Here is a 20,412-nt window from a genome sequence, read left to right on the forward strand (position 1 = left end):
TAACAGTGGAAGCAAACCAGATTAGTCAATGCATTCTCATAAAACATTTGTGATAACTTACAAAAAAAATATTCTCAATTTTTCATGCATTATCCCATATTTGATTGTGCAAACTCCTTAGTTAAACAATGTGGGTAGGTTGAAGCATAACAACCTCTTGCTTGGGGAAAGATTATCGTGTAGGCAAAACTACATTTAGATACATAAATAAAATGTTTTTTTGCAGAAAAGCAGCTGAAAATGTCCCAATGTCTTGCTTCTGGAACCATTATGTTGGTAACATAGGAAATATGATGCATCGTTTCTTCCTGGGTACGAATGAGAACAGCTTGGACAACTACAGGACTTTCAATATAAGCGTTGACGCTGCTGCACTAGAAGCAGCCCAGACTCACACGACAGATCTCTATTTTTGCATCGCTGGCTTATTTGTTTTTCTCTATGTGTGACAAAGTGGCCCTCCAGGCGTTAAAAAGTGACAGCAACTACACAGAACTGTGTCACAAACCAGCATAGTCGGCTTAAAAACACATCAACCCAGAGATGGCGTACCTCCATCAAGGTGAACTTTCAGCCCCCGGCGCAATCATGCTAAGGCCTGAATTAAAACTGTGAGCAACGATGAGCAGGCCCTTGCACCCCTGCACACGTATATGTGAGTGTGACTGTTCTATAGAGCCAGCAGGAGGTGAAAGCAAATCATATTTGGATTTTGCAAGCACAAATATCACTTTGTGAATCCATTAAATGCTGTTAGAGGACTCCCACTACAATGTGTTTGTCTGGACATGTCACATGTCCACACTATATTTAGGGTAAAGTTGATTCATTGGCGTTCTGCCCGTTAAGCACATGTCCAGTCTGTGTCTTCACTGCACAGAATATACTGCCATTGTTCAGTAAATCAAGTTTGTTTGCCAAACAATCTTTTGTCGAGATGGTCCTTCGATCCAGACTTGCCGAGTGAGTGAAACTATGAATTCACTCGCTAACCGTCAAAACACATCTGTGAAAGAGACGGAATTGACTTCATAGGTCACTGTTCATTTCCTGTGTTTTTGTGCTCAATGTGGATAAACTGCTTGAGCCCAGCATTTCATCAGCTGTCCCTTGATTTTTAAAGACCCAGACGGTTCAGTGAGCCTTTGCCTCCCCAGGGCTGAAAACATTCATTTAGATAGTGCCAATATCCAATCTTCCAGTATGTTTCTGCTGGACATATCTTAAAGGAAAAGAAGAGAGAAATATATCAGTGTTGATATCCTTTGATCAGTGACATCACATTTATAAAGGGTGTGTTTGTGCGCGCGTGTGTGTGTGTGTGTGTGCACTGAAGCTATTCCAGTAAAGCGTCTAGCCCAGGGACAGCGGAGAACTGCCCCATACGGTAATTGAACCACAGATCCTGCTGCACTATTACTCACAAGTCTCGGTCTGTCCAGAGCTTTTTATTGCTGTTAAATCAACACAAGCAGTGTGAATGAGAGCAGGTCAGTGATATGAATGTAGCTAGCGTACTGTAGCACAGTCGCACTTTACTTTTCCATAAATCTTTTGCTATATAGTTTCTGAGAAATAAAACTGTTGGTACGATTGTTCTGCTTTCATTTTTGACTCATTTTATTTGACTTAAAAGTTTAGCTGCAATTAAAATTAAAAAATTTCACTCATTTTATGCAAAAACAACCAGAATTTTTTTCTCTGGATATTATATTTTTATTCTTCCCTTTAAGGCAAAAAATGTTTGCTCACCTCCAATACCTTCTTTCTCTTGCCAAAAACACCAAGGCTACACACCCGCTGGCTCGAATTTAATAATTCTGAGGAAAGCGTGATTTGTGACAGCTCCAGATTATGTGTGAGGCATTTTATAGAGAACTGCTTTAACAACTACACGGAGCACAAGATGAGCTTCATCCCATCAGTGTATTCACATTCAGGACCTCACCTGTTATTAAGTATATTAACCCACTTTTCAGCTTTCCAATCACATTCTCATCAGAATTATTTCCTGTCTTTCTCTCTGTTTCACCTGCAAACATGTCTGGTTATAACAGTTTGCCAGTTACCGAGAAGATATTTCGGCAAGACTTTAATTGCAGTACTTTGGATCTCTGTACAGCTTTGTAGAGACTTGAGACAAGACAAGAAACAAAGAGTTAGGCAATCCATGTTTATTCCTTTTCAAATGAGGAGGATGCAGAAAGTGAAGTGAAAATATTCCACAAACTCTTCCATTCATCACAGTTGAAAGACCTTTCTAGACTTCTCGTATTTGCCACAGTTGAGTTGGTACACAGTTTTCCCACAATGAAGGATTAAGGATTATTTCAAAGATTTCAGAACATAATCTGTTTAAACTGTGTGTGTTACTTCCCTAATGATCAGACTGCTCATGTATGTATTCCAGTCGTGTTCCAGACCTGCATTTGTATCATTTTATACTGTGTGTCGGCCGAGGTATATTTAGGTGTGTTATTGAAATAAATTTTAATTTTCCAAAAAAAAATCTATTTTTAAAGTTTAATTAACTAACTGATCGAACTGATGGAAGTAGTAGTCAACAAAAAGTCTGAAGCTCCAATAAACAGAGATAATATTGCTATTATTTTTTTAATCCTACTTCTGTTTTTGTTTATCTGCCCTTGTTGGCCATCATAGCCAGTGTTGAAAATAAGTCAGAGGGACTGCCTCAGTGCTCATTCAATTTACAGGCTGCTATTTTAGTTTATACCGTATGGACAAACTACAGTACCATGACAGCTGCATGTGCTGCATACATGAGTGGTACAACCAATAAATGAATCGAACTCTGAGGCTACGCCGAACGAGATCAAACCATGAATGAACTCTTGTTTCAGACTAGGACATCAGAAGTGACAAAGAAAAATGTTTAACCTTTATTTATTCCAGGGGGGGGGTGTCTCACTGGGAATAATACTGTTGTTTTACAGGAACCCCCTGATCAGTATCACAGCTGGAGGTACAACCACAGCCTGATCTAGTGGCCACTGAGCAGCTCCACTGGAGCAGTTGGGGTTCAGGGCTTTGCTCAGGGGCACCTCAGAGGTGGTCATAAGGGAGGGGCAAGTGCAGCCTCCAAATTTTGTAATAGTTTTACTCAATTCCATATCTAATAAAGTACTGAGTCTTCCTCAATAGAGGAAGGAGGAAAAATGTAGAAGAAATTGTATTTTAATAGTTTATTAGAGAAACTGGTGGCATAGTTTAGAGAAATATTGAACACAAGAGATTTTCTACATTTACATGTATCAACTTGAAGGAACCAACACTGTGAAAAGAACTGAAAGCTGTTGAAATGTGAAAATCCTGTCCTCTTTATGTGGAAATTATAATTTTCCATGTTTTGAAACACAATACTTTGGGTTGAGCGCTTCACCGAGGATATCATTGTTGATGCACAACCTCAGCAAGTATCACTTATCACAATTGCTTTCAATTACTTTCTGCTTATCCAATAATTGATTAACCAACTTATCACAGCTTGTTTATTTCCCTTTTATTTTCCAAAGTGTTAATGTGTGTAGCTGATGGTGCGTGCGCACTTGTGTGTGCGTGTGTGTGTGTGTGCGTGTGTGTGTGTGTGTGTGTGTGTGTGTGTGTGTGTGTGTGTGTGTGTGTGTGTGTGTGTGTGTGTGTGTGTGTGTGTGCAGTGTAGAGTTGATTTTTCATGCCTCAGCACCAGTGACAGCTGTGGTCTGAAGTAATATGTTTCCTGGTTGTTCATAAGTACGTCCCATTGTCATGAAGGCAATATCTCAAGAATGACCAGAGGGAGTTTCATTACTTCTGGCACAAACATCCATTTGGATGACCTGGTTACATATTGCCGGTTAAAGATCAAGGTCAATGTGACATCACAAATGATGTTTCTGAAAATAATTCAAGAATTCATTCCCCGATGAGGACAAAATTTCACACTGTTGTCTCATGATGAAGCAACACCATTTTGTATCCAAAAAGTTCAAGGTCAACTTTACTGACTTGATAATGCACTACAAAAATACATTTCTGGTCATTATTCAGCGCTGTACCTCAGGAACAGACGGGAAGAGAGTGTGACCATATTTCACATTTGGTTGGATACAGAAATGGTGACACTAATCTTGTGCTCTCACCTTGAAAATGTAGTAGTTGAATAGATCTTTTGTGTGTGAGGCATCCGCAATTTAGAATTTGTAGCATCTTTCCAGCAACGTCTATGTGAAGCACTGTCTAAAAATAATGGCTGCATCTTTGTGTTTTATCGAAATCAGCTTTTTGGGCAAAGTCATCTGAAAGACGGATCTGAGTCTGCATTTGTCCCTTCTTAAAGAGAGCCCTCATGTTGTGAGTTCGGCTCAGTTTGGACCATAAAGACGCCACTGTTGTCATTTCCTCTCTACCACAAGCTCAGGGTGTTGCTGATGTTGAGCTTCAGGTGGTTATTGTTGCACTGTGTGCCAGAGCTCTCTGTCAGCCCTCTGTTCTCCTCTTAAAAACATCGGGCCCAATTTAAGCGATTTGGCGCCAGGCGGTTGGTGGTGTGCACAGTGCATTCAAGACGTGTTCAGCCTCGTTTTGACATTTAGGGGATGCATAATCAGAGTGCAAACCATGCCACGCAGCGCAAAAAAGTGGTCAGTCGACACCTGATTATTCAGAAGTGTGTTTCCAATTTGACATTTCTCAAACAAATCGAGTGCTATGTGTCATTTCCTTTATAGCTCAGGTTGTGCCAGGACTTGGTGTGCTGCTATTTCAGTGGCACACGCATTTCAACTGGGGAGAAGCTAGCATTTCTCATCTGGACAAATGAACCTCATAATGCACCAGGTCAAAGGACACCCGAAACCTCTTGTCCTTCTCTGTTCCTGCCATGCATGTCACATACATTGCCATCTACAAACTAATATGTACAAAAGTATGTACTGGTATTTCTCCGAGTGGGTTTTCATTCCATATTAGTGTGATTGGAATTGCACCTGATTTATTTTTTTGCAACATTTCCAATTTTTTTCTTAGAATTTGCTTGTCAAATAAATGTGAACTTTTGATCATCTACATTTCTCAAAAATATGCATTTTATTAACTCTCTCCTAATTCGTGTATTATAAACTCTGGGTATGTATGGATGTAACTGCAACTTGGTAAGGTGATCATTTTACTCGTGGGCATCTGCAGTCAAGGAGGTTGTCAATCAATTGCCATGCGTGGGTGTGTCTGTGCACATCTGGGTGTTGACAGTGACCAAGTGATCAGCCGCTGGGCAGCACCCTGCAGGTGAGGTGACCTAGGCTGAAACAAAGCTAGTATGCTATCTGGTGCAGCTAGAAAGAAAAAAAAGAGGAATAGTGCTGTCCTCGGTCATATTTTCAGGCTGACGGAAAGATAGCAGGCTCACTCAGACAGGCAGCTCAGAGAGATATGGGCCTACTTACACCAGAGGATAACATGACACAAATAACCACAGTGGACACAATTGTGTGTGGAAAGACAATCCTGTGTTTCTCATTTCTGTTCATATTGAGTTGATATAGGGTCTTGGAGTGTGAAACCAAGTTGAGTGATGAAAGACCACGGTTTCTGGAGTAGGGTGAGTAAGAGGAAAGAGAGAGAGAGGGAGTGTGTGAATTAACTCTTTGAACAGTTCTGGATGAGTAGACACGCTGACAGTTTCTCTCTGTCTATCCTGACCCCCCCCCCCCCCCCCATTTCAAAATACCATTATTGCTCTTCATCTCCAGAGAGGATTGTCTATGAACTCGATACACATAAAGCAGTTGTTGGAATTAAGTTTCTATCTGCAGTATATACCCACGCTCATCTGGCGGCTCGTCCTGATGAACAGAATGAGAGCAGGGCCGCTGGTCAGCACTCTGGTTTTCTTAGTCCAGATGGTAGATGTGAAAGATCCCAGTTAGGGGTCCCAGTGCTGTGTCCTTGAAGCGGGGTTATTTATACACGAGCAAAGGCATCCAAAAGACAGGAGAGGAGGAAACTTGCCATACATTGTGTACTCTGATGTATAAGTTTAGTTATTGCCTGCCTTCATCTTTGTCTCTTGCAATCATGTGTTTTTTCTAAAAAGAAAAATGAATGCAATCCAAACAACAGCATACTAGAGCAAATAATGTGCTTTCTATGCAAATAAAACTACAGGAACATTGTCGTTTCAACCTCCAAAGCAAGTGTGTGTTTATTTGAGTGTGTGCATAACCTTGAAGTGAACAGGGGGATGTCGCTGTGCCCTGCTGCCAGCATCTCTGAGGGGTTTTATTCAATGGCACCTCCCACTGTTTTCTCTCCAATTAACTCTGCAATCAGCTCTGGTGAAGACAGTCTGCCCTAAGCCGGACAGCCGTGTTATCCCCTCACGGGTTCGAACTTCACCCTGTCTTGGCCCCACGCAGCAATAAGCCAGGAACACATAGAGAGCATCCCTCACAGCAGGGAAGGTGCAGACATGGAAATGCTTTGTCTTTTCATCTTTGTCTAATCATCCTATTACTTTGCGAAAGCCGTCTGACACTCAATCCACGGAGAAAACTTTGGGGTTGGGTGTCTGGCAGATGGGCAAAAGGAAAATGAGAGGAGGAACCAATACATGTGTAGAATTAGGGGTTGGTTGGTCAGTTAGTTAAACAGTTAGTTTGTTAAAGTGAGGAACTATGAGGTTACAATATTGTTAGACAAAGGAATAAGGGGATGGAGGGAGTTAACAATAGTATATTCTTCTCATTCCATTGACATAGATGGCTGAGAAGGAGACATGGAAAGAAATAATAAAGAAAAAATGAAGATCAGGAAATTATAAGTTTAAGGACGCTGAGAAAGGATGGATAGAAACAAGCAAAAAGAAACACAGGAAAGAAGTATCAGGAGCTTTTCAGTCATGCAGTTATAGATGAGTGGGTGGATGAATGGTGAGATAAAGAAACAGAGGAAAGAAAGAAAGGAGTTGTGGAATGATGGAAGACAGGAGGCCATGAAGGAAGAAATTATGAGAAAATTATTGACAAATGGATTCAAGGATGAAATATGGAACACATATAAGCATGAGAGGAGGAAGGAATCTTAAAACTACTCATAACTCTGGTCAAACAGTCATGGGTGGGTGAGTGGACGAATGGAGAAAAGAATAGAAAGGCAGGAAAGGTGTAGGGGGCTGCAGACTAATTAAAGGAGCAAAGCAACTTTTTTGTTTGGATTGGCAATTCTCCCAGAGCCAGACAAAACGACGCCCTTCCCTCCTCTGTACTTCATTAGGGAACTGAGGCCTCCAGAAACCAGCTGACTGCTAGTTAGCTTAGCACAGTGAATGATAGCATGGCTTCTGGATGAACCAAGACTCTGAATCTTATCTTTCTGAACCAGAATATACACAGAGGAGGACCTACAGGTTTTAGAAGCTGAACAGGTACCGCTGAAGTATGCTAACACTTACCATCTGCTACCATTCATTGCGCTCAGCCAACTAGCGGTTAACGCAATGCCAATGCTGATGCATGCACAGAGGAAAACAAGGGTATCTTCTTGTCTGGCCCTAGAAAGGATTGTAAATAAGTCTATTTCCCATAAAGTTAGCATGGTCTGTTGTAAAGGAAAGAATAAGTATCTTTGTGTGGGATACACCTAAGGAAGACATAAAAGGAAAGACAAATTGAGAAATGGGTGGAGGACAAATGGAAGAAATTTGGGCAGCTAGAGAAGTGAAAGGATGCTTAAAAAAAGAAAGCAAGGAAACAAATATGGAGGAGAAAGGATAGGAACCTTCACTAGAAGGTTTTAATTTTCATTGTGTCATAGAAAGGAAGAAAGGTCAAAGAAGACAGAATTTAGGGAAAGGGAGGTGAAGTAGAGAAGGAAGTTGTTAAGGAAGGATAGAAGTGTCAGGAACTGGTCACAGTTCTAGTCATCCCACGGTCATGGATGGAAGCACAGACAAATGGAAGAAAGGGAGAGGAAGCAATGGGGGATGAAGGATAGAAGAGAGATGGAGGGAAGTGTTGGGAGTATATATTGTATATATTGTATTTCGTATTGCCATTACTTTTGGAAAGATGGAGACATTTAAGGAAGAATGTAAAGAAAAATGATGATGGAAGAAGAAAGAAGAAAAGCATTAACAGAACTAAAGGATGAAAATTTTACTGCCATGTTTTTCAAGGCAAACATGAAAATCCACAAGCCACAATAACCAAATATGCATACATAAATCCAGTGTTGGGAAAAGCAGAAAGCACAAGACACAAACAAAAGCATTTGAAATGAAATGAAATGGGCTGCAAGCAGAGCAACCGCAGGTGGCTGGAAAGAAAGGAAGCGAATAGAAGGAAAAAGAGCAGGTCTTTATTATGGTGAGTAACTTTGACACGCTCACATTGCGCCCAGTGCCAGTCCATCCGTCATCCAGCTCTCCTACTGATGAGCACTGGAAACAAATCTGAGAAAGCCGGGCTGTATTTTGCCGCCTGGGTGACTTGTCGGAGTCGTCACAAGCCCATGTGTCCCTGTATCCCTCCCCAGCTGACGCCTCTGAGGCTCCGTTTCACCCACTGGGAATCATTGCTTCTCTTCTCCCTCCTGTTCTCCATCTCATCTATTCATTATGTTGATGGGTTGTTGTTTTTTTTGTTTTTTTCCTGTCTTCCACCCCAGTGTCTTGTGTTTATTTTATTCTTTATTTGTCTCAAATGTTTTGGCTGTTTATCTGTTTGCAGAGTGTGTATATGCACTTGATAAGTTGCAAAACACAGAGGGCATCAATCACTGTCACTTAGTTGCTCAACATGTCATTCATACTGCCAGTTTGAGTGCCCTGCACCACCTCAGATCCTTCCTTGCTTAGTCTTACCTCGATGAATTTCAAACTCCTCCAATACATAAATCTAGAGACAGAAGAGGTGTGTGTGTGTGTGTGGGGGGGGGGGGGGGGTTGAGGGTGATGAGGAGAAGTGTTTTTGTGCTTTTGCAATCTGACTCAAATATATGTTTACACGTTTACAAATGAGAAACCCAACAGCGTAATGTCACTTCTCATATTCCCCACGCTCATAGCAGCCTGGCTGGCTCTGTGGGCCCCTCCGATAGAAGACTGCTGCAACTGTTATTTAGATGAATGATTAAAGTTAAGGTGCAGCCAGCAGGAGTCTCACCACTCTTATTTAAGGAGGAATGGGAGAGCTGTCATCTTTTGATGCATTGCCTGCCATCCTGCATGCAAACAAGGCATGCTCACTCCACGGATGCCACCCAACTTTCCCTCCGTTTCTCCCAGACGGGTCCCACAAGAGTTTCCTTGTGTGATTGATCAGGTGCCGTGGCATCAGTGGAGACATGTACTGTAGGAAACCTGCCGACCCAGCCACCCAGGCGAAGACACACCAGCATGCTGATCTGATGTAATCAGTGAGATAGGAGGAACAAGGGAGGACTACTGCACACACTTGATCTATGGCCACTGAAGTCAGCCTCCTGAGAGCAAAACCTTCTAATGGCTTCATAGATAAAGCAAACTGCAGTGTGTATTAACTTGTCTACCGGTGGGCAAGCTGCACCAAGACATGTGAGAGGTGTCATGGTGCATAAATGCACATTCCTCTGCTTTTGTAAACAAACACTCTCAAAACCACAATTTAAATGCTGTTACTGTTTTGTCATTAGGAATTCACATAATTGCTTTTCAATTATCATATAAAGGAAGAGTGTTCTTTCTTTAGTTATACTTGTTCCTATGACCGAGGAAGTGAAACAAATTAGGTTCACTTTCACCTGCATCATTCATATTCTTTGCAGCGTAGAAATAATCATTGTGTCCTCACTTTCAACAATTATAATTTGTCTGTATGTGTGTTCCAGTGTTAACAGCCAAGCTAGACATTTAACATGGGTATCAGGACCTGGAATCACAGTGTCTCTTCAATTGTATGCGGATATCTGGGCTAGAAACCAGAACAATCTGCATGCTGTGTCTGGCCCTGCCTCCATTCCTCTGATTGGCTGTAGGGCAGTCCAGTTGTTTCCAGGGGCATGTTAGTCTAGAAATCCAATTGAATTGAGAAGTTCCACACTTCTTGGTGAATATGAATTAGTGACCGTATGATTTACTGGAATATGAAGTGTTAGTTTGTTGTTTTTGAGCTCCAATCAAAGTGTTTGTGGTTGATGAGCAAAAAAGATGTGGAGTACGCGTCACAATGTGCTTCAGAGTTTGTTGACTGAGATTTTGTAACGGTTTTACTGTTCCTAGTTAGTCACCATTAGCTTCAAGCTAAATATACCTGGCTGTTATTTTCTTCACTTTGGAGACATAAAGAAGTGATGCAGGAGTAAGAAAAAAGATGTCTTCATGAGCTCAGGACACCCATTTGTGAGTACTTGAAAGGCAAAATTCATTTTTCGAGTCAGGTATTGCTTTAATTTATGCAAAGTTGATGAAACATTAAAAGCAATAAAGCATAACAAAGCATAAAACTCAGATGAATAAAAGTAAAATAGAAGTGTCTGTGGTGCATCAGGATTTCTTACTGCACGTGTGTGCATCCCATTCAACAACAAGGGATTTCTACTTTTCCCCTTCAGTTCCATCTTATGGCATCTGCAATATTTTGCAATATTGTCAGCATATTACACTTAAGCCAGCACCCAATATTGTGATAAATCCTCTTATGTAGTCAGGTGGCAGCAAGTATTGTCTTTCATCTCTCTCTTACTGTCATTCTTTCTTTCTTTCTTTCTTTCTTTTTCTTTCTTTCTGGATCCAGCTTTGATATAGGTTGGCAGACAAAAAAAGTTAAATGAAACTTTTTCACATGATCAACCAGAATACTTTCAAAAATGTTGCATGATGCATGAGAAAAAGTCTCCATCCCTTCTTTAAGTAAAAATAATTTCAGAGCTGAGCTGGTCCTTTTGAAACAATATTATCGATATTACTTCTGAAGAATCCTCTGATTATTCTCTATGGGGTGAAGTGATTCTCATTTTTGTCTTATTGCACTCATAATCTCAGTGTGTATTGTATATATATTGTCTCCTTACCTTTTCTTTCTTTCTTTGCACTTTCCCCTCATATTGTCTTACAGACCTCTCTGCTTTCTCTACACTCGTTCTCTTATTCGTTTTCTTCTCCCTTACTGTGTTATCTGTCTGGGCTCCATTTCCTTGCTCCCTGATACTCCCTGACTCAGAAGCTTTCATTTTAATGATAATCCAGCCACACCACTGGACTGCGAAATCACTTTGACTGCCTCCTCTCTCTCTCTCTCTCTCTCTCTCTCTCTCTCTCTCTCTCTCTCTCTCTCTCTCTCTCTGTCTCTCTCTCTCTCTCTCTCTCTCTCCTTTCCCCCCCTACTGGTTTATCTTTTTCCCTTCTGGTTTTATTTTTGCTTTATGTAATTAAATGTCATTTCCAGTTCTCACAGTTTTTTGGAGAGAGGGCAAAGAGGGTTTTTTTTTTTTTTTTCTCTTCGGGACATGATTGTTGTCAAAACAGAATAGAGTCACTGCCAGTAAAACATGGAGGCGCCTCCACCGTCTCCTCCTCGTTTCCTTTGGTCAGTCTAAACATTTCTCTTCTAGAGGCTGAAGACAATTGCAGCTTTTGTTTCTACATCTGAGTGGAAATAATTAGAGGGTTTAAAAAAAAAACAACTACATTGCAGGACAAGTCTATCCCTTCAAGTTGGAGCAGAATTCTTGCACCTGAAAATTCTGTCCTACCGATAACTTGCTCGTAAGAGCCTGATGTTTGTGGTGAAACACTTTTCTCCTTTAAAACTAACAAATCCACCATTTTGCATCAATAAAGTATAAACGTGTAAGAACTATTACGATGATGTAGTAGCATATAAATGTGTTGCTAAATGTATTGGTCAGATTTTCAGCAATCATTTAGCCAAGCTAGCTACTTTGCCTTGTTAGCTTGACTTTAGTTTACATTCGAGATGCACAAGATTGGATCATTTGCTGCTATCAGGTATGCCTATATTTTACAACTGATCTTAGTTGAAAGCTGATTTACTGATGTCAGTATTATCTGTTTTAACACATGTCCATTTGACATTTGCATTATCAGTATTTGCTGATACCATATTATCATGCAGCCCTAAATTATGTGACTCTTTTGCATTTCTGGTCCTGGAAACAATAATGTAGATATTTTTATTAATTTCATTAGCCAAAAATGAAAGAAATCATTTATCAAAACACAATTAATTTATCTGGCTATAATAGGTATTAGCTAGATTTTCAGATTGGATACAATTTTCGGATGCGAACATCATTTCCATTAAGTTAACAAAATATAAATGTGTGGGTTTGCTAGCTGCCGTTCAAGCAACAACCTGGCAAAACTGAAATCCCCAGACTTCAGTAGGCTTAGGGCTTTGATGTCTGATATCACAAGACAACGCTTGACCTGGAGGTTCTATGTGATACTTTCTTTACTACAGTGCTGAAGCAGTAGAAGAAGTAGCCAGCCTGAGTGTGTGGTGTGGTGGGTGTGACACTGTACATTTGACTCCTGTCTGTGACAGCAGATCAATGTAGCCAGGAGCACAGATAGAAATGAATTGATTGTCACCAATAAAACTCCAATTAAACAAAGGAACAAGCCTGTGAGAGAGCTCCTTGACAACGTGCTCTCATCTTCTCAACAGTCCTCAGGGAAGGGTAGGAGGCAGGGGAGGGAGTTGGATGGGGCGCCAGTGATCGAGGTCCATATCTACTGAATACTCTTGCTATCAAGGAGGTGTGGATGTTAAAGATGAATGCGAGAGTGAGCGAACTGCAGACAGAGGATCAGATACCCGATAGACAGCGAGAGCAAAGACACAGGTGCTAAAATTGATCCAAAGCTTCCTTAATGATGAAGAGAGATCTTAAATGTGGTTGCATGTGATATATGAGGTTTCAACAGTCAATTCCAGAGCTTGTCTGAACTTTTCCAATTTAATAAGTTAGTGTGAAGCTTCTCACTACACCGTCTGTCTTCCTCTAAACCCTCTATCTGCCTGTGTCTCAACGTCTTTTTCTGTCACTCCTCCTTCTCTCTCCCTGTCTGAGCTACTCTCATAATCTCCTCATTGAACAATCCTTACATTTCATTCTTGAATGTACTTACAGGCCCTCATCTAAGAAACTAAAGATGCTTTTTGCTCATATGAACCACCAAATGAAATTAAAGATGATTAATGTTCTCCATTCCAAGAAAATGTACAAGATCTCCTTACTCAGTCCTCTCCTCATCTCACTTCTCCACTAATAACATTTTCCTCACCATCTCCTTCTATCTCCCAAGCTCTATAATTTGATTGTTTTTTTTTCCACGATTGTTCTGTTATTGAGTTGCCTGTATCATACATATGTATAAGTCCGCCATCATACACATTCCATCTTCAGTTACAGTTTCCCCCAGCATCCTACCAAACTGGAATCTCAATCCCAAATGGGGGAAATGCTAACGTTGACATGTGTAGTCTCACTGTGTGGCTAGCCCTAAATGGCCACAAGAGGGAACTCATCCTCCCCAGGTCAGGTACTGAGAGTCACATCCAGCAAGTTAAGAAAGATTGAAAGAGCGGTTTTATATTTTTATAGATAGAGAGGAGATGTTAGAATGCTAAATCCTTGATGTTGTTTAGCCATTTTGGTTTAGCAACAAGTGATCCATGTTTCCTTTAAACTCATTTTTCACCAAGAATTGCATGTTGTCACAGCTACAATAACACTGTATGCTAATATTCATACATACAATTTCTGTTTTATGCAATGTAGATGCGATGGGCTTATTTTTATGCATTACCTATTAAACATGAAGGAGGTCATATACCACACTGATCCCCCAACACACTACATTTATTTATGTGAATGAATATAGAGGATGAAATGCACACATTATATTTTAAATTTTACAGCTCAACTGATTTACCTGCTAATCTATGCTTTTATCAGAATTAGTTTGGGATTTGAGTTTGTTAGCCCTGTGCCCATAATTTTAAGGGCGGGGCTATGGGTTGTATGACATCATAAAACCTCTCTGACAAATGTCTGTTTTTGGTCCTTTAACATTTTGATCTGTCTCTAATCTCATTTTGATCTACAACTTTGATCTTTGGGTTCTGAATTGAATCCCTCACCGCTTTGATTGATCACCACGCTGTACAAACATGCAGTCAAACAGACTGATGAAGATTACTTGTTCTATTAATTAGATTCAGTCCTGCACAACATACAGCACACCGGTAAATCAAGATTATACTAAGGTAACATTCATGTGTGGGTTTTATTTTGAGGGATGTATCTGACAAAATTATGTGTCTAATCTTGAATTATTACCCTTTTTGCATCGTAGTTTCCCTTCAGCTGCAGCCTAGAAGCCGTTCTAGTTACACCGCTCAGCATGTGAATGCCTTCTGTGTGTGCACCAGTGTGTACCTGCCTTTATCAACTCTTCATCACTGGAACAACCTCCCTCTAGCAACTCCTGCGAAAGTAACTTCTCTCTTTTTGTAAGCTAACTGAATAGAGGCTGAGTGGAATAAAGCTGTATTTTTCTAACCGTCAATCTCTTGTTGGTTGCGGCAGCCTGATGTGACCTTATAGCAAACATCCTCTGTTTTGCAAAAAGTCTATAGCCTATGGATTTCATGTCAAGAGAAAATATCTGATATTTCTTCTTAGAAATCCTCACCCTTTGAATGGATTTACTGTCAAGCACAAAAAATGTCATATTTATGCTAATAGAAAGTGCATCTATTTATTGGTTTCTGTTGGCATTTTATTACTTTCTTGCCACAGAAAAAGAACCCCTCTCTCCGTACTTCTTTTCCCATTCAATCAATGTGATTTGTTAAAGTTGCTGACTGTGTACAGTTGCTTTTCCCCTTCAGAAAGACTTGCAAGGAGCTCAAACCCCAACACAAACTCACTGTTGGGCAGATGGGCCTGATACAGTTGACCCTGAAGGTGAGGTTGAGGTTCATAGCATGGCGTTTCTGCTGAAAATAGTTAAGGATTATGATGATGGTGCTAGTTTTAGCTCTGTGCCATCAGCGAGAGAAATGATTAGGACTGCACCAGCAGAGTGTTAAACTGACAGATGGCTACACATGGAGCTAGCTGACAGCAATGCTGACAGCGCATTCACAGTGAGTCCCCATCTTGCATGCTTTTTTTTTTTTTTTGCTGGTTTTATTTTCATGTTTTTCCTACCATCAACAGTGGCTTCTTTCTACTTGTCAACAATTAAATCAACTCACAATTCACAAACTTCAAAGTGCAAGACCACTTTACAGGCCTCCTGCCATGGCACGAAAGTGAGATGGGTCCTTTAAAATTCTTTTGTTGGACATTATCCCTGTCAATGGTCATTTATCAACACCACCCTTTTTTATTTATTTATTTTTTGGTAATTAATTCCTCCAGTGGTCAATAAGCTTCGACTTATTTTCCCCTCAATCAGTTGGTAGAAATCAGCTCTGCAGGCACATGAATGAATGACCAACAGGAGTGGATACATTAATTGAATGACTGAATACATTAGCTGTGCTGATTGATGCAGCATTGCCAGTACAAATAGCAATATGGAGTTGTTATTAGGTTCTGTGACTGATGAAAGAGGAGGAGAGCTTTGGCACAAACCTGTCGGTTCTACTGCCCCAGATAGGACTGAAGAGAGACAGAAGCTGTCCTTGTATGAGTGGATACAAAGATCTGATCGTGCAGTTGTACTTTGAAATTTTGTTTTGTTTTGTTTGTTTGTTTACCCACTTGCAGAATTTTAAATTCCATCCAAATGCATTCTCTGGGGAAGCACTTGTAACCCCTTCGAATAATTGCAATACATCTCACTGTCACTTCGTGACAGCTTCAAGCTTGAAGGCTTTGCGTGCGTGTGCGTGTGTGTGTGTGCATGTGTGTGTGTTTGTGCTTGAGTGTGTTTTAAAGCGTGTGTGTACATATATGCATATGGGTGGCAGCATGACTGTGATGTGATTGATGAGACATGAAAGAAAGTAGAAGAAGATTTCTACTCAATCAGCCCGGTGAAATAACCACCTAGACTGTGGATTAAAGGCAGAAAACTGTCTGAACAAACAAAGGCTCACATCCATTACGTTACATGCAGAGTTGTTTTGCTCTCTGGAGCAAGTCTGACAACAAAATTAAAGTGTGTTAACAAAAATAGATGATTTTTTTCCCCTTGAATTCTGGAGATAAAGCAAGCAGCTTCTAACTTGGATGCAAAGGGGGGGGGGTCATGTCAGATAAAAAAATGACTTCTGGAATTACGTTTATATCATTTAAAATCATAATTATTATTTATTATATACATATATATATATTTAATATTTCAGCTGCTAGATTGGACTGGACTTTAATTCTGGATGATTTAGCCTGTCTGATTTCTTCACATGGTTTCTTACAAAGAAAGAAAGAAAGAGCCGATCAGAAACCTGTTTTGGGTTGCTGGTTCAAGTCCCTCCACTGACAGTTGTCTGTCCTCCAGCTATAAGCCAGCACTGGGATCCCTGTGTGGTGCACACTATTTGTGTTAGGTGCCGGCGGGTAAGGCCCTAACAACCCCTCCAGAGGTGATGTGTGTGGCTGATGATGGGCACATGCTTAAATTAAACTTCTTTTTTATTTAAACTGAATTTCCTTCACTTTGGTAAAGCATCCTGTATCAACACTGTTTTCCTATCAGTAATATTTTAAGGAAACAATTATATTTGAATATTCTGATTTATTATTTTTATTGTTTCTACAATATATTTAAGGTGGAGGTATTTTTTTAGATTTTTAATGTGACTTGAATCCAAAAAGGCAGCTTTTTTGTCGTTGTTGCAATTACCATACAATGTTGGCAGATAGTCATTAGAATTTTCCTCATCTTTTCAATCTGTTTCTATTTCTCCAGGTCCAAGGTTTGGAGAAACAAGTGGACTTGTCAGACCTCGGCCCGGTGGGGTCGGCGATGAAGTCTCTTCCATACGGCATGGGTGGAGGCACAACAGGAGGAGTGGTTAAGCCTCCATACCAGACACGCATCTTCTCAACCTCCATTGATCAGACGCCCATGAAATCTAAGCCACCCACCTACAGTTTCTTTAACCCGTATGACTCAGCCCGGAACCAGTCCCTGCTCCTGGACCAGACAGGCTACCGCTCAAAGCGCAAGCCCTCACTAAAGACTGCCATGAAGACCAAGAAGATCTTTGGCTGGGGAGATTTCTACTTCAACGTCCAGACAATGAAGTTCAGTTTGTTGGTAACAGGGAAGATCGTGGACCACATCAATGGGACATTCACTGTTTACTTCCGCCATAATTCATCCAGCCTGGGGAACGTGTCGGTCAGTATCGTGCCACCTACAAAAGTTGTGGAGTTTGAGGTTCTTCACCAGCAGCAGCTGCACCCTCACAACCCAGACGTTCAGCTCCAGGAGACCCAGCAATCCACCATCGACCCCAAAGAGGTAAAGACCTTTAACTGTCGGGTGGAGTATGAGAAAACCAACAGATCCAAGAAGCCCAAACCTTGCCTGTACGATCCGTCTCAGACCTGCTTCACGGAGCACACTCAGTCCCATGCTGCCTGGCTGTGTGCCAAACCCTTCAAAGTCATCTGCATCTTCATCTCTTTCTTTAGCATTGATTACAAGCTGGTTCAAAAAGTGTGTCCAGACTACAACTTCCAAAGTGAGCACCCTTACTTTGGATAAGTGAGAATGAACTGAAATGAGGAGAAAAAAGAAACAAACAAACAAACAAACAAAAAAAAGACGATGATGACAAAAATAATGTTAACGATGACGACAGAAAAGAATGACTAGGCTGAAGAGGCAGGGGACCTTTTTTGCCTATAAACTGCTGTGAATTGTGGATTTAAATCAAGTATAATCAGAGTTATCATGGATGGTTAGGACGTGGACGATTTCTCCGACTCCCCCAACGCCCCCCCCCCCCCCCGCGTCGTATCTGTTAACTTCTGTTTTTATTTGATTTTTTTTCTGTAAATAATGTACTCACCCTCAGCACGCTTATTGTTTTTAGATATTTCTTTCTCAGTGTTATTACTTTTTGCAGTTGGAGACTTCTGCTGAAAACAGCTGGAATCAGTATGCCCTCCAAGTACAAAGCGAGCTGTGCCATCCCTGTCTGGCAGCCGTAATGTTATGGTAGACTGACTGTTAATCATCCTCTCAGCTCTACATTTCAGTCCCTGGATATAAGAGAGTTATATGTATGAGAAATGCTACGCTGGATATGCATACAATATGCTGTAAGAAAAAGCACATTAAAATCTTTTAAACTGTCTGTCTTTTACTTAGTAAATGTGTTCTTTTGGAGCTGGAAGCAGAATTACAGGCGACACGCTGAGCAGCATATTTATGTTATCTAACAGTATTATGAATTACGTTACATTTCTGTCTGATTAGGGATTCATGCCCGAGCTTTCTGTGAAGATATGTAATTTTAATTTTCTAAAACATATTGAAATAAAGTTTGTTATGTAAGGAATTTGAAATGAAAACCGACCCTGAAACACTCTAAAGATGATAATGTTTGACTCTGAGGGTGTTGCTACATACGGAAATAGAACACAAGGGAAGTATCTCATGTAGAATTAAATTCTATACACCCTAAAACTGAAAAGGAAAATAACTATTATATTGAAGGGGAAATGTGACTGACAGATTTCTGTTTGTTTGATCATTCAGTCAAAGACAGTCTTCTCCAGCACCTGAGCAAACACTTTTGAGTAGCTTCCTGGCCCAGTTTGGTTGCTGTATTATTGGTGGCAGCGTTATAATCTCAGTGACCTAATAATATTACCTTGGTCATAGCATTCAATGTATCATCTTGAGGGGGTTAAAATAAAACAATTTGTAATAATGTTTCCAGATGTGTTCATGAAAGTCCTTCATACTTTTTTCTCTTATTGCAAACATTTGCTCTGCTCAGAATTACTTAAAAATACACACACGAAATGTAAATTAAATCTTCATGTCACTCTGCCTCCCATCATGGTCTCGGTAAATGACATGAAGGTCCCTGGAAGATCATGTGTTTCACAGAATTTGCTGCGGACAAACCTTGACATGGATGATGGATCGATGGACTCAGCGCGACTCAGATCCCCTGGACTTGCCTTGTTTTACTCTGGTTTTCTGCTGTGTGTCAATGTCCACGGGATTGCATGCTTGTCTGAGTGATTGGGTGAGTGTGTCTGATTTTGATTATATTTATGTATGCCTGTGTGTGTTTGAAAGATATGTTTCAATAAAAACGTGTAATAAAGTTGTCATACCTAATCACACCGTTTTGATCAAATGTTACACTGTATGCAACAGTTTATGGAGAATATCCTTTTTAGTCTTGTACTAAGAGCAGTATTTGGATATACTGTACTCCTCATGTATAGAAAATAGGCCCAAAAGCTACTGTGGAGAAATATTATAGCAGTAGCACGTTTTCAGAAAGCTTTGGCAAGAAGCATGTAGAAATTACATCAGTATAGAATTCATTTTTGTACGCAGGCTTTTTTTAATCTTTGGGATTTTCATTTAGAAGCAAGTAATGATTTGGCTTATTTGTGAAGGACTGTGACAACACATGGATGCACATAAATAATATTACATTTGCACATATTATAAAGTATTACATTGATTTACATGGGGCAGCACGGTAGTGCAGCGGCCGGTACTGTCCCCTCACAGCAAGAAGGTTCCGGGTTTGAGCTCCAGCTCGGGCACAGGATCTTTCTGTGTGGAGTCTGCATGTTCTCCCTGTTCCTGTGTGGGTTCTCTCTGGTACTCCAGCTTCCTCCCACAGTCCAAAGACATCAAGAGGGGACGAGGGTGATTGATACTCTAAATTGACCGTAGGTGTGACTGTGAGTGTGAATGGTTGTCTGTCTACATGTGTTGGCCCTGTGATGGACTAGTGACCCATGCAGGATGAACCCTGCCTCTCACCCGAAGGCTGCTGGGATAGGCTCCAGCACCCCCCCCCCCCCCCCCGCAACCCTTAACAGGATAAGCAAAAGAATATGGATGGATGGATCATAAACTGTTTACAATTGCTAACAAATCCAAGGAAATAATAGCAATATTAATAATAATACATTATTAAAACGCTTATCCTTGTGGTGAAAGATGGGTTAAAGAGTACAAAAATTTAATTTACAGAGGAATTTACTCTTGCCCAGCAGATACTAAGAGAACATACAAACTCCACACAGAAAGGGGCTCCAACAGGAACCAGGACACCAAAAATGTCACCAACGTCCTGCTCATCTAGTTTCAAGATGAAGTGACAAACGTGTTTATCTAGAAAAGCCACACTAACATTTACACACACGACAGATTCTAAAGTGACTGACTTAATTGACCCCACATCTTTG

General features: G+C 40.6%; 1 protein-coding gene across 1 annotated transcript in view; it reads left to right on the plus strand.

Moving 5' to 3' along the window:
- The window catches only part of nxph4 (neurexophilin 4), a 43,281-nt gene extending 24,025 nt beyond the window's left edge, over positions 1 to 19,256 (plus strand). The window contains exon 2 of the mRNA XM_086200832.1: positions 16,925 to 19,256. Coding sequence (XP_086056958.1) covers positions 16,925 to 17,728 — 804 coding nt within the window. The 3' untranslated portion in view covers positions 17,729 to 19,256. The remainder of the gene's footprint in view (positions 1 to 16,924) is intronic.
- Positions 19,257 to 20,412: the final 1,156 nt, after the last annotated feature.

Source organism: Aulostomus chinensis, chromosome 3, assembly GCF_037954235.1.
Source record: "Aulostomus chinensis isolate RoL2024-O1b breed Wild chromosome 3, RoL_Achi_v1.0, whole genome shotgun sequence".
NCBI classification, from domain to species: domain Eukaryota; kingdom Metazoa; phylum Chordata; class Actinopteri; order Syngnathiformes; family Aulostomidae; genus Aulostomus; species Aulostomus chinensis.